The following is a 22,812-nucleotide window of genomic DNA, read 5'->3' on the forward strand; positions in this document are numbered from 1 at the left end:
TAGCATTAATTTGCTGGACAACTAATTGCGAATCACCAAATATTATGATGTGTTTGATTTGCAGAGACAAAGCCTCCTACAATCTTGCGATGAGGGCTTCATACTCAGCAATGTTATTAGTGCAAGAAAAATTAAGCTTATAGGATAGAGGGATAGGCTTCCTAGATGGGAGTATCGCAATAACACTCACACTAGATCTAGTTTGACACCAAGATCCATCGAAGTATAATCACCGTGCGCCATCTATTTCAATAGGCAAAACAAACTCGTTGGGGAATTCAATTGGTTCTGATGTAGAGAGAGAGGAAGGAGCCTTAGCCAAATGGTTGGTCAAGGTTCCTCCTTTAATAGATTTATGAGGAATAAACTTCAAGTGGAACTCTATTAGGAGCATGATCCATTTAGAGAAATGTCCCGACAAGTCCATTTTTGAAAAGAGATGTTTTAAAAGATCAAACTTCACATAAACATTAACTTCTACATTAAGGAGATAATGCCTGAGTTTCTACAAGCAAAAACTAAAGCAAAGCATTTTTTTCCAATCGTAGTGTAACATGTCTCATAATCAATTAATGTGCGACTTATATAATAAATATGACACTCTTTACTATCTTGACATGCTGAGCCAAGGCAACGCTTAAGGCCTTAGAAGAAGCAGAGATATAAAGGAAGAATGACTTTTGTGGTTGAGCTGGTTGTAGAATAGGAGGATTAGTGAGATATGTCTTGAATTGTTTGAATGAGAGCTTATAATCTTCATTCCAAAAGAAAGTGAAATCTTTCTTAAGCAAGGATGTGAAAGGAATGGTACAATCTGCTAGATGAGAAACAAATGTAAGAACAGCTTGTATCTTCCCTTGTAAGCTATGAGTTGTGAGATATTCCAAGGAAGCATTTTGATAATAGCATCAATCTTCTTTGTATCTATGTTGATACCTCTATTAGAGATGATGAATCCTAGGAGCTTTCCTTTGTCAACCCTAAAGACACACTTTCATGGATTCAAACGCATATTGTATTTCCATATCCTTTTATAGATCTGTCTAAGAGTAGAAACATGTTCATTTCATTTTACCAATTTAACTAATATATCATCCACATAATCTTCAATAATTCTATGAATGTAGTCATGAAATATCAATGACATAGCCATTGATAAGTATCACCCACATTTCTTAACCCAAAAGGCATAACTACCCAATAAAAGGTTCCCCATGGAGTAATGAAAGCGGTCTTGTATTGATCATAAGAGGGGACGAAAATCTGATTATATGCTGAGAATCCATCAATAAAAGATAATAATGTGCATCCATGGTGGAATCCACTATCATATCGATGTTAGGCAAGGGAAGGCCATCCTTTAAGGAAGCCTTATTCAAGTCACAAAAAGCAGTACACATCCTTATCTTATTTTCTCCCTTAAAGACAGCCACAATATTAGAGATCCAAGGGGAATAATCTATAGGACGTAAAAACAAGCATCCAAGATTTTCTCAATTTCTTCCTTGACAAGAAGAGCAATGCTAGGATTCATTTTAGGAATTTTTTCTTGACTAGCTTGACATTCGGTGTAAGAACTATGTTGTGAGTGACAATCTTAAGATCAATGTCAAGCATGTCCAAATACATCCAAGCAAAGATATCAAAGAACTTGAGAAGAAGTTCATTGAGCTGCTTTTGTTCATCTTTGTCCAAATATTTTCCTATCTAAATAACCTTTTTCAGTATCATTAGGGTCAACTTGGATGTCTATCATAGTAGTGTTCAAGAGATTACTTTTCTATGATTCTTCTATAGGGAGGAGAGGATTAAGATAAGGTTGAAATTCAGTTTCCTCTTCGAAATATCCATTAGTATCTAAACAATAAGGTTTTCTCTTGTTATGAAGAAAAGAAGGAAAAACCTCATATGCCCCCAAGAAATCAGCTAAAGCATCATTAGAGGAGAAGATATTCAAAGATGGTTTTTGACTGAATGTACTAAGACGTGGGTTCAATAAATTCAATGGACCATTGCAAATATGATTCACATTCAAAAAGAAGGTTGCTTGTAAGGATTGAATACCAAACCATATGTATGCTCACAACTAACATTTGTTATGGGAATTTGTATTCCTCATTTAAATTTTCCAAATCCTTGTCCATTGAATCCATCCAATAGACAATATCCAAGACCATGACCATCAGCCAAATTAGGAGAGTGAAAGGAGCTTTGTAGGTCACTATGTCATAGCAATTAGGCTTGATAGTTTCGATGGTTTTGTTAGATGAAGCGGCAATAAAGTTATTATTCAACTCACCTGAAGGAGGGGTTGAATTAACTTTTTAAATTTAGATTGTTTAGGTGCTTTCATAAAAGAAAGGTCGAAAACCCACCATTCACCAACAAACATAGGATTAAAGTCTAGAGCACCCCAATCATCCTTGGATAAAGATGATGGCCCGCTACTTGGTTGATTTTGAGTTTCAATTTCTTTTTTTTCCTCCCTAGGTTCTCATACCTTAGAGGATTCAGCATTTAAACAATTGTTAGGCTTATCGATCGCATGAAGAGTATACATGAGATTGTTGAAGGTGAACTTAACTTTGCGATGAAGAATGGAGGGAATAGCATGCATGTTATGCAACCATGGTCTTCTTAAAAGAAGGTTTTAATTGAGAGGCTTAGGGGTCACATGTATAAGAGTATATAAGATAACTAGACCAACTTTTGTAAGAAGAGTTGTGATTCCAAAAGTCTTCATAGCAATGTTACCAAAGCCAAGGAATGTTATCTGGCTTATGAACATATAAACTTTGATAGCTTTCAACATGTCGAAGCTACAAACATTCAATCTAGATCCACTGGCGATCAAAATTCTACAAATGAGATTTCCATTAAAGAGAATTGCAACAATAAGAGCATCATATTGATTTTGAATCTCCCGAGGAGGTTGATCGTCTTCAGTGAAAATAATTTGAGTAGATACAACATGCATACCCTCCAAGAAAGAATTAATGTTGTCTTGATTAGGCAGTGGCACAAGAAGAGTAGGCAAAGCCTTTTGTAAAGCTTCATGATAAGTAGGAGGCATTTGACTAAGTTCCCACAAGGAGATCTTAGTGCGAGTAGCGCTTAAATGATCCACTAATCATACTCCCCTAAGGAGCTAGGTAAACGATGTGCTTGTGGAAGCATTGGTTGAGGAGGTAAAGGTGTAAGAATGACCATAATAGTAGGTTGAGGATTTTTCCATGTTCGATAAGTATGAGCAACCAAAGTGTAATTGGGTCTTCTTGAGAACTATAAGAGGCTTATTGTCTCTTATTGTCTTGAGGAGAACCCTTTAGAGTAATAATAGGTTGTTGAGGAGGACATACTTTGAGGGTGATAAGAGGTTTATGTAATAACCCTTGTCCCAACTATAACTGAACAAATTTATTTTGCCAACATCCGCTTTCTTACCTTATCAGAAGATTGTCATTTTAATAAACATTTGTCAAGCAATGCTAGCTATCACTATATATCATGCTAAATACTTGAGCAATCAATAAAGTATGTAACCAACTGCTCACTAAATCAGATCTTTATGTGTTTTGCATGAGTGAATTGTTAAACTTTTCAACTAAAATTATGAATTCATTCATTGCCTATCCAAACTGTAATATAAATGAAATCTATTTGCATACTGATATTTTAGAGTCAACTATACCATTCAAACTAGATGACATAGATTGAAATTACATTTAATAAATTAACTTGTCTTAATCACAATTGGAACTTGGTGATTTTGCTGACCACGACATTCAAAAATTGCAAGTAATGCTCTAGTGATTGCAAATCATTCCCTACATAATTCACAATGGGCAGAATAACATGTCTGCTGCTTGCAGCTCATAACAATAACAGATTTAGTAGCCATGATAGCCAAACATGTTGCATGTATGGCACACAAAACTGATCACAACCTTCCTTAGCTGCTGCATAGACTTCCAGCAGGTGACGTGGCTTCTTAATGCAAATTGCAGACCTCTTATATTGGAACACAAGCCCTTGTGACTGTACACAGACCTCCCAAAATGGATACATGCCTCTTCACAAGCAAGAACAACCTTGAAAATGCTCAACTGCTGCCATAGACTGAATCAACAGCCTCTTAAAAACATATATGAATTCTCCCAATTCAGAATAACGGATATCTGCAAAATGGTGCCTCCTTTAAACAAAACGCTGCTTCCCAGTTTGCATTCAGCAGCTCTCAATTTCACAAAATGCCTCCCTTCACGTGCACCTCTTTAGACACATATCAAACTGTAGGAAGAATTTGACTAATTGCTATACAACAGCAACAATACTTCATAATTGTTTCTCAAAATTTCACCAAAACCCTCAGCAAGTTATTTAGTAAGAGGCTATGATAATCAAACTTATTCTCCTTAGCTACAGTAAATACAATAGGAGATGTTGGCCAATTGTATACTTCAACACAATTGCCAAGAACTACTCAGACTTAGCCCTTATACTTCAGCAAGGGAACACAATTCAAAACTTAGGAAAAACCACAAAGGCAACAAAAGAAAATATATAATCAAATGTGTTTTTCTCAACAAATGGGCTTGTATTTATAGCCTCCAAATTACCTTTTGTTGTCAAAATGTAACTTCACTCAAGAAGCTTCACCACACAACATTAATTAGAAGCTTCCTTTAGATTCTCTCACTTGACTTGGCTTAACTAATTAATAAATGACACTTTCCAATGATAACTCAACTCTCAACTTAAGAAAAATTATAAATTTAAATTATAACTTTATAATAAGTCATTTTAATAATTAATGATAATTTGGCCACTAAAATATAATAACTCCCAAAATACTCATTGTTTAAATAGCTATTATTTCTCCATGTGACCAAATGCACTTTCCAAAAATACAAAGGGTCCATTTTGATCAACACCAACTTACCACAAATAGTAAGTACATAAAACTAAGTCCAAACGAAGTCCAATTTGAGCCAAACAAAGACCAACCTCTAACTTACTGAAATGTGGAGAAGATAAGACCCTCCCGAGCCAAGGCACTGCCACAGAAGATCCTCTATCCACAATAATTAGCCTACGAGGATCACAATAAAAGGCTAATCCCTGAAACTCCAATGCTGGGAAAAACAAGGACATTATAGTCCTCCCTCCCTGAGATTGCTTGTCCTCAAGCAATCTGGCAATACAGTGAACTCCAACCTCCACCTGGATCCCAAATGAAGAAGTGTGTGACATCTCTGTAGACACTAAACCAACTGCACCCCAACATCATCAGGACCAACCACATGTCGTGTAGCCTCACACCCAAAACTTGTGCAAATGATGTAGAAGTTAGAATGTCACCAGAAGGCAACTCCATAGAAGATCTATCCATCCTCTTCTTCCTTGTATCCACCCACATAATATATTGGACAAGAATCTTGATCATCACCAATAATTGCTAAAAAAGATGCTACAGACGAACCATATGCACTCATGCCAATTGTATCAACAATAGGTGCAGCCACATCAAAACACAGGGATACAGGAGCAGTACTAATTGCCGCAACAGAAAACTAAACCGGATTTGCTGTTGATGAAAGCTCATAATCATCAACATGTGCACCATCATCATAACACACATCAACAATTGTATGCATATTGCTAATTCCTCTATAGATGGCTCAAAGGGCGTAGAAGTAGCTGCCAACACTGATATGACTGCATCATCGCATGCTCCTACTCCTACTATCATCGCATCACCCTCAAATGCATAATCCTGGGAACTCATGCCAACAACTGCATCATCCGACTATTTTACAATACCCTGTATCTCAAATTTTCCATCCCTAGGCAGAGAAGTACATCTTTTGCGAGTATAATATCTACCTAGAATGAATCTCCTTCCACCATCCATGTCACTATACTAATCACAAAATTAATCTGACAATCTTAGAAGTAAGCACCGACTCAAATAATAACTGAGCCCAATTCCTACAAGCTGGCAGGAAACCACTCTGATACAACTGTAGCAACCCTTGTTCTAGCTATAACTGAACAAATTTATTTTGCCAACATCCACTTCCTTACCCTATCAGAAGATTGTCATTTTAACAAACATTTGGCAAGAAACACTAGCTATCATTGTATATCATGCTAAATACTTGAGCAATTAATAAGGTATGTAACCAATTGCTCACTAAATCAGATCTTTATGTGTTTTGCATGAGTGAATCATTAAACTTTTCAACTAAAATTCTGAATTCATTCATTGCCTATCCAAACTATAATATAAATGAAATGAAATTTATTCGCCAACTGATATTTCAGAGTCAACTATAACATTCAAACTAGATCACATAGGTTGAAATTACATTTAATAAATTAACTTGTCTTAATCACAATTGGAACCTGGTGATTTTGGAGACCATGACATTCAGAAATGGCAAGTAATGCTCCAGTGATTGCAGATCATTCCCTAAAACACTCACGATGGGCAGAATCACATGTTTGTTTCTTGCAGCTCATAACAATACCAAATTGAGTAGCACGATGGCCAAACATGATGCATGTAGGTACACAAAACTGATCACAACCTTCCTTAGCTAGTGTGTAGACTTCCAGCAGGTGACGTGGCTTCTTAATGCACATTGTAGACCTCCTATATTGGAACTCAGGCCCTTGTGACTGTACACAAACCTCCCAGAATGGATACAGGCCTCTTCACAAGCAAGAACAACCTTGAAAATGTTCAACTGCTACCATATACTGAATCAACAGCCTCTTAAAAACATATACAAATTCTCCCAATTCAGGATAACAGATATATGGAAAATGCTGCCTCCTTTAAATCAAACGCTGCTTCCCAGTTTGCATTCAACAGCTCCCAATTTCACAAAATGCCTCCCTTCACGTGCACCTCTTTAGACACAGATTAGACAGTAGGAAGAATCCGATTAATAGCTATACAACATCAACAATACTTCAGAATTGGTTCTTAGAATTTCATCAAAACCTTCAGCAAGTTATTTAATAAGAGGATATGATAATCAAACTTATTCTCCTTAGCTACAATAAATATAGTAGAAGATGTTGACCAATTGTATACTTCAGCACAATTGCCAAGAACTACTCATACTTAGCCCTTATACTTCAACAAGGGCACTGTTAAGGCTTGAAATTTGCACCCAACCAGACTCAACAAAAAGAATTGGAAATTTTAGGTAACATTGAACCACTCATAGGCAGTGGGATTTTCCTATTAAATTGAGTGGATCTTAGGGTTATAGGTGGCTCCTTGGGATAATAACCTAAGCTCTTGTAACTAAAACAAAATGAGCTTGGTAGGAAAATGGAGAAAGATGCAAAAATATACCTAAAACTGAGCTTTATCTAATAGGTGATGCACCGAAAGCTTAGGAATATTGAAGACATGATTGTTAACAAAACAATGAAACTTCCCCTATTGATCAACACTTAAATCCTATACTGACTTGCATTAATGTTTCATAACAAGGTCTTGATAATGAGAGTTGAGGAATGTGGAAACACTCACAAAACAATCCCAAAACAGAAGACACAAATTACAACCTACAAGTAAAAGCACAAACTGCAACTAGGTGATAACCAAGACAGAATGAAAAGGAATCCTAAAATCCACATAACATTTTATGAATTAGATATTACTCACACACAGTAACAGAAAGGATTAAGGCTAGATTTCAAATCAGAAAATATCACTAAATGATTTAGTACATGTATCAAGTATCCTCCAAAACGAATTACAAAATATGCAAAAAATGCTTTAAGGACACAAAACTGTCACCAAAATCACCTCTGCATAATCATAATTCCTTTACAAAACATAGTCCAAAAGACTAAGTCCCTACCCCTTGGGGTCGAATCCATGGAAAAAGGCTCCAAAAAAGGAGTCAATCCTCATCAAAATGATGACTCACTGCCTGATAAACTGCACTAAGTCATAAAGGAACCTATGACTCACTTATAACCACCCATGAAACACTCGAACAATTCATAAAGACACTCAAAACAAACTAGACAAAGTCAAATTCAACTTTAAGCTAACTTCTAAAAATACTCTTTATGACTAGTCAAGAGAATAATTCAAAGGAATGAAACTCAAAGCCTAGTAAAGTATTTCGACACATGGAAGTAATCAGTTAACGTGATTACATCTTATGGCTTAGTCATATTTTACCTTTTCAAATGCATCAACAATACATTCCTGATTTTAATGCTAATTAAGTGATTCATAACTTATCAATTAATATAACATTATTTACAAAATTCAAATTTTGATACATTGCTATAACTTTACCTTGTGACCAAGTAACATGTTAAAACCTAGCGCATGAAAATATCATCTCCTAACTTGACCTTTTAAACTAAAAACCTGAATAATTAAAAGATTTTCAATTTCCAAAGAATAAAGCTTGGTCAAGTGAAGGAACATGGCATCAACTCCTTGTATTAGTATAAACACTAAAAACAAAACATATCCCTTTCATTCTTTCCATTTTAATTTTGCATTCAATCTTTCTGGAGAGCTAGGGTTCACTGAAGAAAACTTGTCTGCCATCATTACTGGGTCTTGCTCCATCTGCTTGCATTTTTCTTGACTCGAGTTGTCCTCACGGGCTGGAGGTAGTTGGCAGTTATATTCTTTGTGGAGTCCTCTTTTAATTTGTTGGGCACGTTTTATCTAAGCCGCTGTATGTGGGTTTTGAAGAAGTTTTCTGCATTCTTTTGAAAATGCCTGATTTCTTGTGTTGGAGGCCTCTGGAGCTTGGAGCCGCCATGTCTGGTTCATGCTCCTTGTTTGTTCTGTTGTTGACGCTATGGAGGTTTTGCTGCTTGTCTTTTGTGGCTTCTTTTGCTTCTTCTCCTGTAGTCGTGACTTCTCTCTCACATTTATGATATATGGATAAGTAGCCATGAGTTTTTTTTTGGCATCATTTGTCAGGATTTGGATCTTTGCAGCTTACTTGCAATTCCTCTAAATTGTATAAGCAAGAAAAATATCTCTCTTCTCATTCCTTAATGAACTGCAAAACATTTTATGCTTGCTGGACATTTCTTGACCGTGGTTGTAGATGACTGTTGTGTTGGGTTTTCTATTTCCCATGTAGAAGTAATGGGTTTCATTTTTTCCATTTGTTTTTGGCATCTTACCATTTGTTGTAGGTGTAAATATCTCCTTGTGGGTTTTCTTTTTCACAATTTTGCTGTTCATTCATACTATTCCTCCATGAATGCTTTGACATGAGCATTTACTTTGATTTTGGGAAAGTGTTGTGAATCGCCATGTATAAATGAAAGCTTGTTGTTGAATGTTCTATTCTTGATTGTTTTCAAAGGTAAATCTGGAGCTTTCCTTGCTTATTTTATGTCATTTCTACTAATGAAGATAGTGCCGAATACTTACATTTTCGCTCTCTAGTCCTATCTACTTTGTTATTTAAAATGAAGATAAAACTCTTGCTTGCTGTTTGGGTTTTGGGGTTTTACATTTGAAGATCTGCTATATCCACACTTGTTGCAATGTTTATGACTACTGCATGTTTTGGATTTGTGCTATTCTGCTCACGTCTGATGTTATGCTGAACATTGGAGGCATGATATAATTCTAAGCACTTTTTCCCTTACCTTGAGCCACCATTTTCTGCTAGGTTCACTTGCGGATGTCTTTAAAATAAATATGAAGCCTCTCTGCTTTTCTTATTATTGTGGTTCTGTTCCACTGTAGCCATCCCATAGTTTTATGGTTTATGCACTAAAATTTGTGAGGGCTTCCCATTGAGATAGAAGAGCTTCTGCTCAATTTCAGGATATTTTTCTAAAACTTTTTCAGATTTGTCCAACATCCCTAAACTCTTGAAAGTACCAATAACTATAGTAATAGATAAATGACCTGTCCTGGACAACGCCTTTATACTTTGAACAAGCTTTGCTGATTTTGATAAAGTACCTATCCTTTGCTGATTTGAAACTTTGTGGCTGTTGTAGACAACTGTTATACTGAGTTTATAGTCATATTTACTGTCACTCTTTATTGTTCCTTGGAATTTCTATCCATCTGTGTAAAATGTACTCATAAAAATTTATTCTATTCTTGCAACTTCTGCTATTTATAGTTCTTTTCCAGTATGAATACTGTGTAACAGCAACGACAAAAAAATTGTATTTCATTGATGTTGGTTGTGTACTGCAATATATGAGTCCTTTGTTAGTAATATTCCTCCTGTAGCATTCTTTGGAAGTTCTGTTCCTTTGCTCTTTCCTATAGCTCACTTGAGTATTGCTGAAACATGCTTGCATTTGTTGAAGCAAAAGGTTTCAAAACTGTTAGTAATCTCCCTTTAATGTTCTCATTCAACTGATATTGTACTTGCTGAAAAATCTTTCATTTACAAAAGTAAAAGGTTTCATATTATATTACATCCCTTTTTTACTTATGTTCTTACTTATCTTGATCAGCTTCATGGGTTTTATTTCTAACCGGTACGCTGGGCTTAACAACCCTCATGGGAGCCTAATATTATATTTGCGTACGAATTAGAAATAGAACATTGCACAGGAAACAAACACATTAGTAGTAAAGCATTTCGGTCTAAGAGTTTTCCTTCCTTGCTGATATATATTTTATTTTATGAAAATTAATGGCGAGTTAGGAAAATGATTGAGATGAATGAGATGCTTTGCTTTGCTTAGATCCATTGGATCTAACAAATTGCCTTATGAATGCAGGACTTGGATGTGTGGATGGAGCATAGTGGATGGGTGAAAGCGGATGGACAGAAAACAACCAGTCATTATAGGCAATGACTAGTGCCCATGACTTCAAATCTTTCTTTTCTTTTCTGTCATTTACTTTTTAAGAGTAGAATATATCAGCTAGTAAGAGACTACTGCCACAGTCACTTGTGAGAGAATTTTATTTTCAGCATTCTCATCATTTTTTGATTATCACAGTTCTTTTGTAAATATCAATTGTATATTCGAAATAAATAATACAAGGATATTTTTCATTCTTTTTGAACATAATGGACATGATCTCAAAATGCATGAACTGAATAAAATGTAATGTAAAATATTTATGAATCTGTATGAAACCTTTGAAATCAGAACAAAATTTCAGCATGTGTAGAAATTTAATTCATAACAAACACACAATTCAAAACTTAGGAAAAGTCACAAAGGCAACAAAAGAAAATATACAATCAAACGTGCTTTTCTCAACGAACGGGCTTGTATTTATAACTTCCAAATTCCCTTTTGTTGCCAAAATATAACTTCACCTCAAGAAGCTTCACCACACAACATTAATTAGGAGCTTCCTTTAGATTCTCTCACTTGACTTGGCTTAAATAATTAATAAATGACACTTTCCAATGATAACTCAACTCTCAACTTAAGTGAAATTATAACTTTACAATAAGCAATTTAATAATTAGTAATAATTTTGCCACTAAAAATATATTAACTCCCAAAATACTCATCATTTAAATATGTCGTCTGAAATAGGAGTCATACCTATTATTTCTCCATGTGACCAAATGCACTTTCCAAAAATAGAAAGGGTCCATCTCGATCAACACCAACGTACCACAAATAGTAAGTACAAAAAACTAAGCCCTAACGAAGTCCAATCTGAGCCAAACGGAGACCAACTTGTAACTTATTGAAATGTGGAGAAGATAAGTCCCTCCCAAGCCAAGCCACTGCCACAGAAGACCCTCTATCCACAATAATTAGTCTACAAGAATCACAATAATATGCTAATCCCTAAAACTCCAATGTTGGAAAAAATGGGGACATTACAGTTTAGAATATTGCATAGGCTCAATTTTGCAAACAGTATCACACCAAGGAAACCATGATAAAAACTTATCGTAAAGGTTTTTTTGGAAAGATGCGGAGGAATGAATTCAATTAAGATTTCATTCTTTTCATCAAACCCTTCACTTCTAAAAACCTTTAGGGGTTCACTAACAAACACATCATCAAAATACTCATGTAAGAAATCATACATCTTTAAAGTAAAACAAACTACTCAAAATGAAATAAAGTGCAAATAAATTTGTATTTTCCTTTTAAACAAAAATGAAATGCACTCCTAACATTGGAAGATTTTTTATTGGCATTTTTATGATTATAAATGCAATGTTTGAAAAAGAAGGATCTACTACCAAGATCAAGCAATAAGGGCCCGTTTGGTAGCTGGAATTAGAATGGAATTGGCATTCAGAATTCTAAAAAATTTCTAATCCATTGTTTGGGTTCGCACAATCAGAATTGAAATTGGGAAAAAGTAGAATTTGGTATCCCCATTTGACCCCCAAAACAAGAATTCCAAATTCTTTCAAAATACTTGTTATTTAGAATTCCCGTTTTAATTCCCATTTTAAATCCCATTTTTTGAAAATGAGAATTTCAACTAAAGTAAAATTTAATTGGGTTTGACATACGGATGCCCATTTGGGGGCACCTATTTTTGCACAAATTTGTAAAATTTAATTTTTTTAAATGGGGGGGAAATTTTCAGCTGTTACTTGCTCATATGTTTGCAAATTTTTGAAATTTAATTTTTTAAATGGGGGGAAAATTTTCTGCTATTACTTGCTCATATGTTTGCAAATTTTTGAAATTTATTTTTTTTAAATAGGGGAAAATCTCTAATACATATCTGCATTTTATTTGTAGTGATGTTTCTAATGATTTTTGTTCAATATATGTATATCGCTGCTCTACTTTTGAGTCTTTGCATCAGTGCACTTCACCATTGAGTGGAATATTTCAAGCCATCATGACTCATCACTGACTTCCATCTCCCGAATCCAAGCTACTCTGGAGCACAAACTCTTAGCTTGAATGGTGATATTTATTTTACTTCTATGATTGTATATTGAATCAATGTTTGAACTTCTTTCACTGTATAATTGTGCATGTCCTTTCTATTCAATGCAAAAGTTATATTTATATATATAGGGTTACTCATACCATCACCATTTCTGCTGGAGTGAATCAAAACTTTTAATAATATCAGGCCTTCACCAATTATTATAGCTGTTGTGTATGCTCATTCACTTTTTAACTCATACGGTTATTTTGGCTAGTATTCCAATGCCACAATGTTCAACCAAACGGAGGAAATTTGTATTCTCACAATGAATTCTTGGTCAACCAAACAGTTCCAATTTGAATTCCCTAATCATAATCTGGATTCCAAATTCCAAAATCCCAAAGCTAGCATTCCGAATGCCAATGCTTAATTTATATTCCACCAACCAAACCGGCCCTAAGGGTTCATATCAGATTCACCAAAATGTTTCAAGGGGAAAATGACATTAATAGTAGTAATGCAAACTGGATGTAAGAAGTTCAACACTTTCTTCCTAAGCCATTCAATACAAGAGAAAGAGGGGCTATTAAACATAACTCTCAATAAGACTTAGGTTTGATTAGCGAAAACCCTAGTGTGATGAAAGGATGCTGATACGAAACCAAAGACTTAGTAAGGAAGTATACTATCAAGTCCTCTTTTGTGCAATGTAATAACAAGTGTAATATAATTATAAGATACTGGATCTACGAAAACAACCCAAACAAGATATGGAAATAATCAAGTACTGAAAAGTAAAAGGAAGGATGAAGGATTTACCTTGAAAAGTGTTCGGAAAAGTGACTTTTTGCTCAAAAAATAGTAAATTTGGACCTATTTTTGAAGATTTGATTGTGGATTCCCAAATGGGATGAAAAACCTAGAAAATGATTTTCTGGTCAAGGCTCAGAATAGGTCGACTTTGTGGAAATCCTTCTAGATGCTTTTCCACAAAGTCACTGTCTTCTCAGGGCATTGTAGGAAAGTCAACCTAACATTTCTAGAAAGGTCCGAAGGAGTAATTTTCATATCCAAAGTCACAAATTTGATATCCTAGAGCCTATTATATATCTGGTGTGTGATGGTGGTTATAAAGGTGTTTGCCTTAGTCAACTCCCTGCTTTGGTGATTTTCACCTCCATGAATAGCCGTTAGGAAAGATTTTGTATGTGTATGTAGTGATTTTGTATCCTAGATTGTAGATCTAAAATGTAAAAGAGATAAGAATGCTAAGATTCTACTCTATGAGTGAAACCCTAGCATGTAAGTGTGCATGCATATGTGTATGTAAAAATGTATGAAGATGCAAAGAATAAAATCTGAAGATAATATGAAAATCATACCAAGCCTCCATGGCTAAAGTACTCTAACAATCTTCAAAATCTCCTATCTTCTCCATGGCAATATATTGTGCTTGATGTTTGATAGAGAATAAAACCCTCACTTTTTAATGAAGAATAAGAAACCAGCCCCTTGTTTCCACCTTGGAATTGCCCTATGTCAAATTGAGGTGTTCACATGTACTTAGCCTTGTCTTTTTCTTATCATGTGCAAATGAGGGGTTTGATTTCCTTTTATAGTGAATTTTTGACATTTTCTGAAATTACCCCGTGGGAGTTGACTATAGTAAGTAGGAATTAATTGGAAGAGTAAAATAGGTTCAGGCCCAAAATCATGGGCTAGGAACAGGTCGACATGAGGTCAAATAGGTTGAGGTTGACCTATTCCCCAAGAGGCCAGATTCCTTGGTCCTCTTGTTCTAGCATTGAGGATTGTAGGGGTTCTAGGTGTAATCTGCATCAAAATTCAATAGTTTGAGACTAGATTCGAGATATGAGGCCTAGAGAGAGGAGGATGCTTAGAAATTAGATCCTACCTCAGCCAATGTGTGAGAAAAATGGAAATCAAGGACTTGTTAGGTCCTACCTTAACTTCACCTAGGAGAGAGAAGAAAGGAGGAAAAGTGTGTGCTTTAAGTGCAACCATGAAATACAAACACACTAAAGAGGAGCTAAAAGGTCATAAATTGAAGTGCTTCCAATTTAAGATGGTATGATAACAATGGACCTTGACAAGAATACGAGACAATAAAGAAATTTCATTACAGTTCATAGGTGATGGTAGGCAAATACAAAGACAATGTTTTCATGTGAAGGAGAGGATTCTAACAAGGCAATATCCAATCTATTTATAAGGTCAAATACTAACTATTGACCAATTCAAGGAACAATAATCATTTATGGATTATGAATGAAATCTAAAAAGGACAATGAGATAGTTTATTACATGTGAATAAGAACCAATAAAGACTCATAAAATAGTTGTATTGTCCTAGAAGTTAGCAACCAGGATTAGAAGCTTTATTGGGATCAACTAGATCTATTTTGGCAATTTCGAGATCCGAATGTCCATTATACTTGATTTTGGCAAGTTGATTCCTCTTTTCCCACACCTTTTCACTCTCCTCGACCTTGAGTTAAATTTTTGGCACATTTCTCATGGGGCTATGTCCCTAGGTTATGGGGCTTTGATTTTACCTGGAGCTTGATGTCAGGGTTTAATCGAGAGATTTTCTTTTTTAGTCAGCTTGGATCATCTTTGAATGATGAAACGATAGATTATGTTTAAAAAGCCCCCTATCTCTCCTCATTTTGGATATCAAATCCGTACTCAAGCATTTAGCAATCAAGCTATCAAGACTTTCAAGCAATTGAGCATTTGGGTTCAAGATTTGAAGGCAAGCATCCAAGATCAAGATCTCCAAGTCTCCAATTTTTCAAGGTCATTCAAGTCAAAGTTAATCTTCTCCAATTGTTGCAAGTTTCTCTCTCATGATGCACGAATAGAGGAATTCTCAATCAAGCAAGATGATCCCTCTTTCCAACTACCTACTCTCACCTTTGGAAGTGTTATCATGCACATCTACATTCAAGATCTATGAGTGACGTTCATAGATCTATGCATTTGTGAGGGCATCCTTGATTCTACATTACATTCTAAGGGAAAATTTTGGATTCCAAGTACAATAAAGCATCTTCATGGATATGAGTGATTTCTACATTCATTCATGAGGGTTTATGCAAGATGTTTTAATTATATTCCTTTCTTTTTACTTTCCTTTATGCAATTTTATTTCGTTTTCAAGGTTGATTGCTAAACAAGGGTTTGATTAAGGCAAAACCCTTTAGACAACCTTTTCTCCATTTTTCTGTGTAGGAACAACATACAAAGCTATTGAGCAAATTTTTGCAGATTAGGAACAATAACACGATCTATGAAAAATTCAGACAAAAACTCTAGGGACAAGATGCCACTCCCAGCATGTCTTGGGTACATGTTGCCATTGCAGACATGTGCCTTGCAGTTTGAGCTCAGATCTCTGACACATGTTAGATTTGTCTCCTTGTTTCCATTTCTCTAAATTTTAATTTGTTGTCTGCCTGTTATAGTTTGTTTTTGCTTGTTTTTCAGTAGCTTTCCTTTTTAATCATTCAAATTGCTACATTTCACCATTTGCATTTCAATATATCCCATATTTTTGTAGAGGATTACTGTCCCACTAAGTGTTTAAGTTTCCTCCTGAACCTAGTGGGGTCATCTTTTAAAATTTTGTAATTAATGAAAAGAAGTGGTTTTACCTATCTATGTTATTGCTTTCCTCTTCACCCTATGCAACACCAAAGGCAGTTTACAGTCAAAGCATGACAGGTAAAAAGAACACTGAACAACTTAAAATCCCATATAAGAAGGAACAATCATGCAATAGAGGCACATCGAGTTCAAAGTTTGAAATAAATGTGTATATGGAATGCAATAAAACATTTTTAGGGCAGAATCTGAGTATTATAAATTGGATAAGGTAAATTCTCAATATTTTCAGGTGAATTAGCAGCATCTAATAAAATCTTTCAATAGTTACAAACTGCGATTGACATATTAAGAGCAGTACATAACAAATTCTTGCTTTTATGAGGCAAACAAATAGTAGCGTGCAAGAAGATACAAAAACAGTATAGTTCAGAAGACATTTTGTTCTACATGGCGAAGACACCAAAGTTAAATTTTAACTTCTGAGTTGAATACCTCAAGTTACGAGCAGAAACTAAGCATTGTATTGCAAACTGGTTGTAACCTATAAAATGTGGGCTATTCTCCTTTACAGTTTCAGCAGTGGCTATATGTTCCATATTTTCTGTTTCTAGCAGATCTGAGGATTGGAATTAAGATTATGTTACAAAAGTTAAAAGTGTATAGAAATTGTACACTTAGTGTACTATGCACTTGACTTCTTCATAATAGTATGCAATTTTTGCTATTTGTGTTCAGTGAATTTGAAAGTTGTTTCAAAATCTCAATACTTTAAATATCAACACTAATTACTATGAACAATGAAATGAAAAATTCTTGTAAATGTCTGAAACAAACTTGTGTCACTAGAATGTGCACCCTTGTTGACCCACCCCAAGCATTCAATGAAACTTTGGATGACCTCTCAAAATCTGGGCTTTCCTTTCAGTATTTCACTTAATACTATGACTTGCTGAGAAAATGGAAATAGGACACTTAAAATCACATCCAATACTAATGGGGTGATGCACCAAAATGTACTGTTGTTTCTAAACCACAACATTATCAAATACTCGGTTGTTTCTCTACACAACCCAACTATCTTTCTTATTTTCTACATTTATTTTTAATAAGGATGCTTGAATCACAATTTTGAGAGGGAACACATAATTTCCCATGACACAAGCTATTTATGTTCATTGCAAAACTTAAAACCTGTAAAATGTATACCTGTTCCTGTTCCAAGGTGCTGGGATGAGTCAAAACCTCAAGGAATTATCAAAATCACAAGGGGATTCGTCCATCATCAAGGATTCAAGATACACACAAAGAAACAGGGAGATGAGAAGGTAAAATTAGTGAATTTTATTCATTTAAAGTTCTGTAGCAGCAGTACAAGCCTGCAAAATCTTTGAAAAATGAAAATATGAGGTACAAAACAAGAAAGAGCCACAGTAGTAACAATATGTAGTACAAAGAAAGCAACAGCTAACTGTCTAACTGATATTAGGCATACTGTATAGGCCTTAACTAACTTCCAACAACTTTGCACCATAAATTAATGATTAAAATACAATTGTTATCACTTATGATGTGGTCAAACTTCTTCTCAGTGTTTGGGAAACAGTCTAATTTACTGCCCAAAAAAAACCTCCAACCAACTCTCTATCAGGGCGAAGAAAGCTATAGAAATTCTGCTTGAAAAAATCAGAGATATCTTGGCCTGCTTAACTAATCTGTGATGGTTTCTAGCTGTCAAACTATCCTTGCTAGTTATTAATTCTCCAAAACAACTCCTTGCATGATAATAGAGATATCTTTTTCTTCTGCCAATGAGTTGATCTTGATCTCGAAAGTTTCTGCCTTCTTTATTGGTTTCAGTTCTCTACTAAGCTGACTAGAATGATTCTAGCTGGTGGAAAATTTGAATGGTCCACATGTTTGATATTTTCAAGCTTCATATAGCTGCTATTCCCTTTTATTAACTCCAATTTTTAAAGAATTGTCTGCAACCAAAACACCAATAGATATGTTGCATATGTCAATGCCTATGTTTCCTGAAGAGTCATGTTCAGCATAATTGCCATCATCTGACTATGAAACTTTATCTTCTTCATGCCCTGGAAATCAATACCCTTTCCATTCATCAAATCAACACATTTTTGGGTGAGAAGATTGCACTTAGCATCAAAATCATTTGATGTCTTGACAGGGATACATTAGCAGTATAATGGAAATCCCTAGAAGCAAGAGAATCACATATTTGGGAATGAAAATGAGGAGCAGCATTGCAAGATTTGGTCAAAGAACAGCTACCTTGCATAGTTGCAATACATTGATCAATGGCTCTCTCACAAGTGTCTTTTATAGATATCAGTGTCACAACCTGAATTGGAATGGTGGGCTGCATTGTACCCAATGGGTTTGTGCCATTATATGTTTCAGTGTGTTCTAGATGAAAATGAACCCATAATCTTTACTACTGCAATGGATAACACCCATAAGCACTTCTACATTCTCATCTTTCATACCAATGTCTGTACCTAGTCTTCCATCCTCCTTAAGCTGTGCCAACTGTCAAGTGTTTCCCACAGGGTCTATGTTCATTTTTGTCAACCCTGATGTGCAGTGGAGAAAGATGTAAGCTGAAGTCCTAAATGGGTTGGGCTTCAGTGGAAGTTTTGCTCATCTAATAAAGAAAGACAAACCTTGTTGCAATATCTTGGATCCTTGCAATCATCTCAAATGCTATTCTTGACATGTTGGGAGGTTCCATGTTTAACCATCTTTTAATTTTTAGCTATGTTCCCCGAGGATGCGTACCCGGCCTAAAACCTGACATTTAAGGGATGGGGGGATGGGTATGGGACGTCCTCCAACCGTCCCCAAATGACCTTTTTTTTCAAGGGACATTTCGGAAACTTGGGGACGTGGGGGGGACAAAAGGGGGATGGCTAGCCGTACCCGGTACGGAAAGGGGACGTCTAGCCGTCCCTCGACCATACCGGGTACAGTCGGCCGTCCCCCTTTTTTGTATGCTCAAAACTTTAAAAAAAAAAATTTAATGCCTCCTTCTTGGTCGGCTAGTGGGTCCCACTCTTCCAAAAACCTTAAAATGTATATAACTCCTCACATTTAAGTTGTTTTAACAATTGTTTAGTTTTCATTTTATGTTGCATCTGGCTGAAGTTTTCATTTTGCAAGTAGAGGAGGTAATTTTTTTGCTTCCAAGAGCTTGACCAAGGGTTTGATCTTCTATTTTGTCCACCAAGTAAGTATAAAAGTCTTTGTGCTTTCATCTATCATTTTTTTAATAAATTTGCAGCTTGTAAAGTCTGATTTTTTATTTATTTTTCATTGTTTCAGCTCATATATCTATTCAATTGCATATTTAAACACAATGAGCAGTAGTGGGAGTACAAGTAGTAGTAGTGAAGAAGAAAATGTAGGGGTTGATGTTGCTAGTAGTGACACTAAGCAAAAACCCAATCCTAAAGCTGATTTTTTTAAATGACCTTCTGCCATTATGAAAATTTTTGCAAAGGGTCCTTTCAATAGGAAAAAACCCCTTCTCCAATATGTCACACCTCGGCCAAAAGATAAAAAGAATTTGGGAGGGACTAGGGTGTGGGATTGTCATATTTGTCTTGATGATTTTAGGGGCAACTATACAAGAGTGAAGTCACATTTTTCAGGTGTTTCTTGCCAAGGAGTCAAAGCTTGTCCTAACCTAACCGATGAACAAAAATTAGAATGCCAAAGATTGCACTTAGAGGCTGAAATGGAGGGACAAAATTTGACAGCGACATCAGCATCCATTCCCTCACAATTATCTAGGCATATTTCATTTGCCATTGGTACTAGTGGCAGCCCTAGTGGGTCTAGAGGGAAGAGAAAAATAAGTAGTGGTGAGAAGGGCTCGGTGGAAAGTATGTTTAATGCATAGGCAAAGGAGAAGTGTGAGGCATCCATTGGTAGATTCTTTGTTGCTAATGGTATCCCATATAATGCAACCCATTCCACTTATTATAAACAAATGGTGAAAGATATTTTGACTATGAATTCCTCATTTGTACCCCTTGGTGAGCATAAGCTATGAACCACTATCCTAGATGAAGAGTACTCAAAGGTTGCTTTGTTATTTGAGGATATGAGACGCACTTGGGTTAGGACAGGTTGCTCTATTGTGATGGATGGGTGGACCGATGTTAGACATCGGTTCACTCATCAATATCATTATCACATCCCCTATTGGCTCTTAGAGAGCCATAGATTGCCCAGGAAAGAAGAAGGATGCAAATTTTCAGTTCACCATTTTGCGAGATGCCATAGAGGAGATTGGGCCCTCTAATGTTGTATAGGTTATCACAGATTCTGCACCTGTGTGCAAATTAGCTGGTTTGATGATAGAGGGTGCTTATAGGCACATATTTTGGACCCCTTGTTGTGTCCATTCCTTGAACAATGCATTGAAGGACATAGGGAAGATTGAATGGGTGAAACAAGCAGTGCTAGAAGCTAGAGAAGTACAAATATTTATTTGCAACCACCACATTTCACTTACTCTATTCAGGTCCTTCTCTAAGGAGTTCCTCAAACCAGCCGAGACAAGGTATGTCAATTATAATTATAATTTACTTTTAGTTTGTTTTAACTTTAAGTTATTTAAAAAAATTATTTATAAGTTTACCTACATATGATGCTTTTTGTTTTAAATTTTAATCATTAATGTTTAAGTTTAAATTTTTAATTTTTAATTGTTGCTATAGGTATTGCACATATTTCATCTTGATGGAGAGGATGATTGAGGTGTATGAGGCCCTTCAATTGATGGTGGTGAATCCAGAGTCAGGACGATGGTCTCATTCTAAGTCCTCTGAAGGAAAAGCGGTGAGGCAAATGATCCTTGATGAGAGTTGGTGGTCCACAATGAAGTAAGTTGTTGATTTTTAAATTTACTATTAGTGTTTTGCTTGCTGATTTTCCTACTACTAATCTTAAATTTCTTAAAATTCTAATTCTGATTTTTATTTTTGTTGGCATCTTGATCTTGCAGATATATTTGCTCTGTCATAGCACCCTTTGTTGATGTCATTAGATATACTGATACTGATGCTCCTAGTTTGGGAGAGATCTATGAAACTATTGACAGCATGTTGGGTAAGATGAAGAGAATTGTTGCGGCAAAGGATCCTACATAGGGCTTTTATGCAGAACATATTAGGCCTATTGTGACGTGGAGGTGGAATATGATAAATACCCCACTTCATATGGCAGCCTTTGCTCTAAATCCCAAATGGTATGCATAGTTGGGTGGAAGGGGCCTCCCTTATGATGATCCTGAGGTTTGGATGGCTTCACAAGAGCAATTAATAAGATGTATTCAGCTCAAGATGCCTCTACTCTTTGTGCACAGTTCCTTGACTTCACCAACCTTCGTGGCCCAAACTTGGGTAAGCCACAAGCAACGTTGGATAGAGTTGTTTTGGCACAGAGGGATCTTATTGGATGGTGGACCTGGCATGGGAGAGATACACCTGAGTTAAAGATACTTGCTAGTCGTCTCCTTTCACAAGTTGCTAGTTCCTCAGCTGCAGAGAGGAATTGGTCCACATATTCGTATATCCACTCTATCAAGAAGAATAGACTTATCTCTAAAAGAGCGAAGAAGCTAGTGATAATGCATCATGCTCTTTGACTTGCCGATCGTCAGACTCCAGAGTATAGGCAAACACCAGCTTTGTGATGGGATGTTGAGCCTGAGGATGTGGCCCAGATAGATGAGGATGAAATAGCACCAGGACTGGTTGGGGTTCCATTAGATGAGACTACGCTTTCTGCAGAGGATGACAGTGATGAGGACTCTAATTTTGATGCTATGGCAGTAGAGGTTGTTTACCGCATAGATTAATTAAGAAACAAACAATGAATACGAACATGAACAGCAAACAACATAACTCTTATTATTATTCGCATATGCCCACAGTACATTATACTTCGATGATATCATCTGATGTCTACAATGCTTCCCGAAGGGGTTATAAATACTTTCCGAGGAACCTTCCCGAAGGAGTCCATCGGCCAGATACATAAACTTTTCTGAAGGGACCCGTCGGCTAATACACAATTTCCTTTCTGAAGGGACCCGTCGGCTGATACACAATTTCTTTTCCGAAGGGATCCGTCGGCTAATACACAATTTCTTTTCCGAAGGGACCCATCAGCTGATACACAATCTCTTTTCCGAAGGGACTCGTCGGCTGATACACAATTTCCTTTCCAAAGGGACCCATCGACCGATACACAATTTCTACCGACATCATCCCCCCCAAAAAAAAAAGTTGTCT

General features: G+C 35.9%; 1 protein-coding gene across 19 annotated transcripts in view; it reads left to right on the forward strand.

The window, feature by feature from the left end:
• Positions 1-8,496: 8,496 nt before the first annotated feature.
• The window catches only part of LOC149552940 (uncharacterized), a 404,864-nt gene continuing 390,548 nt past the window's right edge, over positions 8,497-22,812 (forward strand). For 5 of the 19 annotated variants that reach the window (XR_016352989.1, XR_016352988.1, XR_016352990.1 and 2 more), the window contains exons 1-2: positions 8,497-8,661; positions 10,765-10,835. Coding sequence is in view for 10 of the 19 variants with exons in the window: in XM_089788479.1 (XP_089644605.1) it covers positions 8,826-8,861; positions 10,765-10,835; positions 21,235-21,399; positions 21,522-21,666 (417 nt within the window). In the remaining 9 variants the exon portion in view is untranslated. The other 14 variants (XR_016352987.1, XR_016352986.1, XM_089788483.1 and 11 more) reach the window with 10 other exon arrangements.

The sequence above is a fragment of the Cupressus sempervirens genome, chromosome 6 (genome assembly GCF_028749045.1).
Source record: "Cupressus sempervirens isolate cs-2001-9-10 chromosome 6, ASM2874904v1, whole genome shotgun sequence".
Lineage (NCBI taxonomy): Eukaryota > Viridiplantae > Streptophyta > Pinopsida > Cupressales > Cupressaceae > Cupressus > Cupressus sempervirens.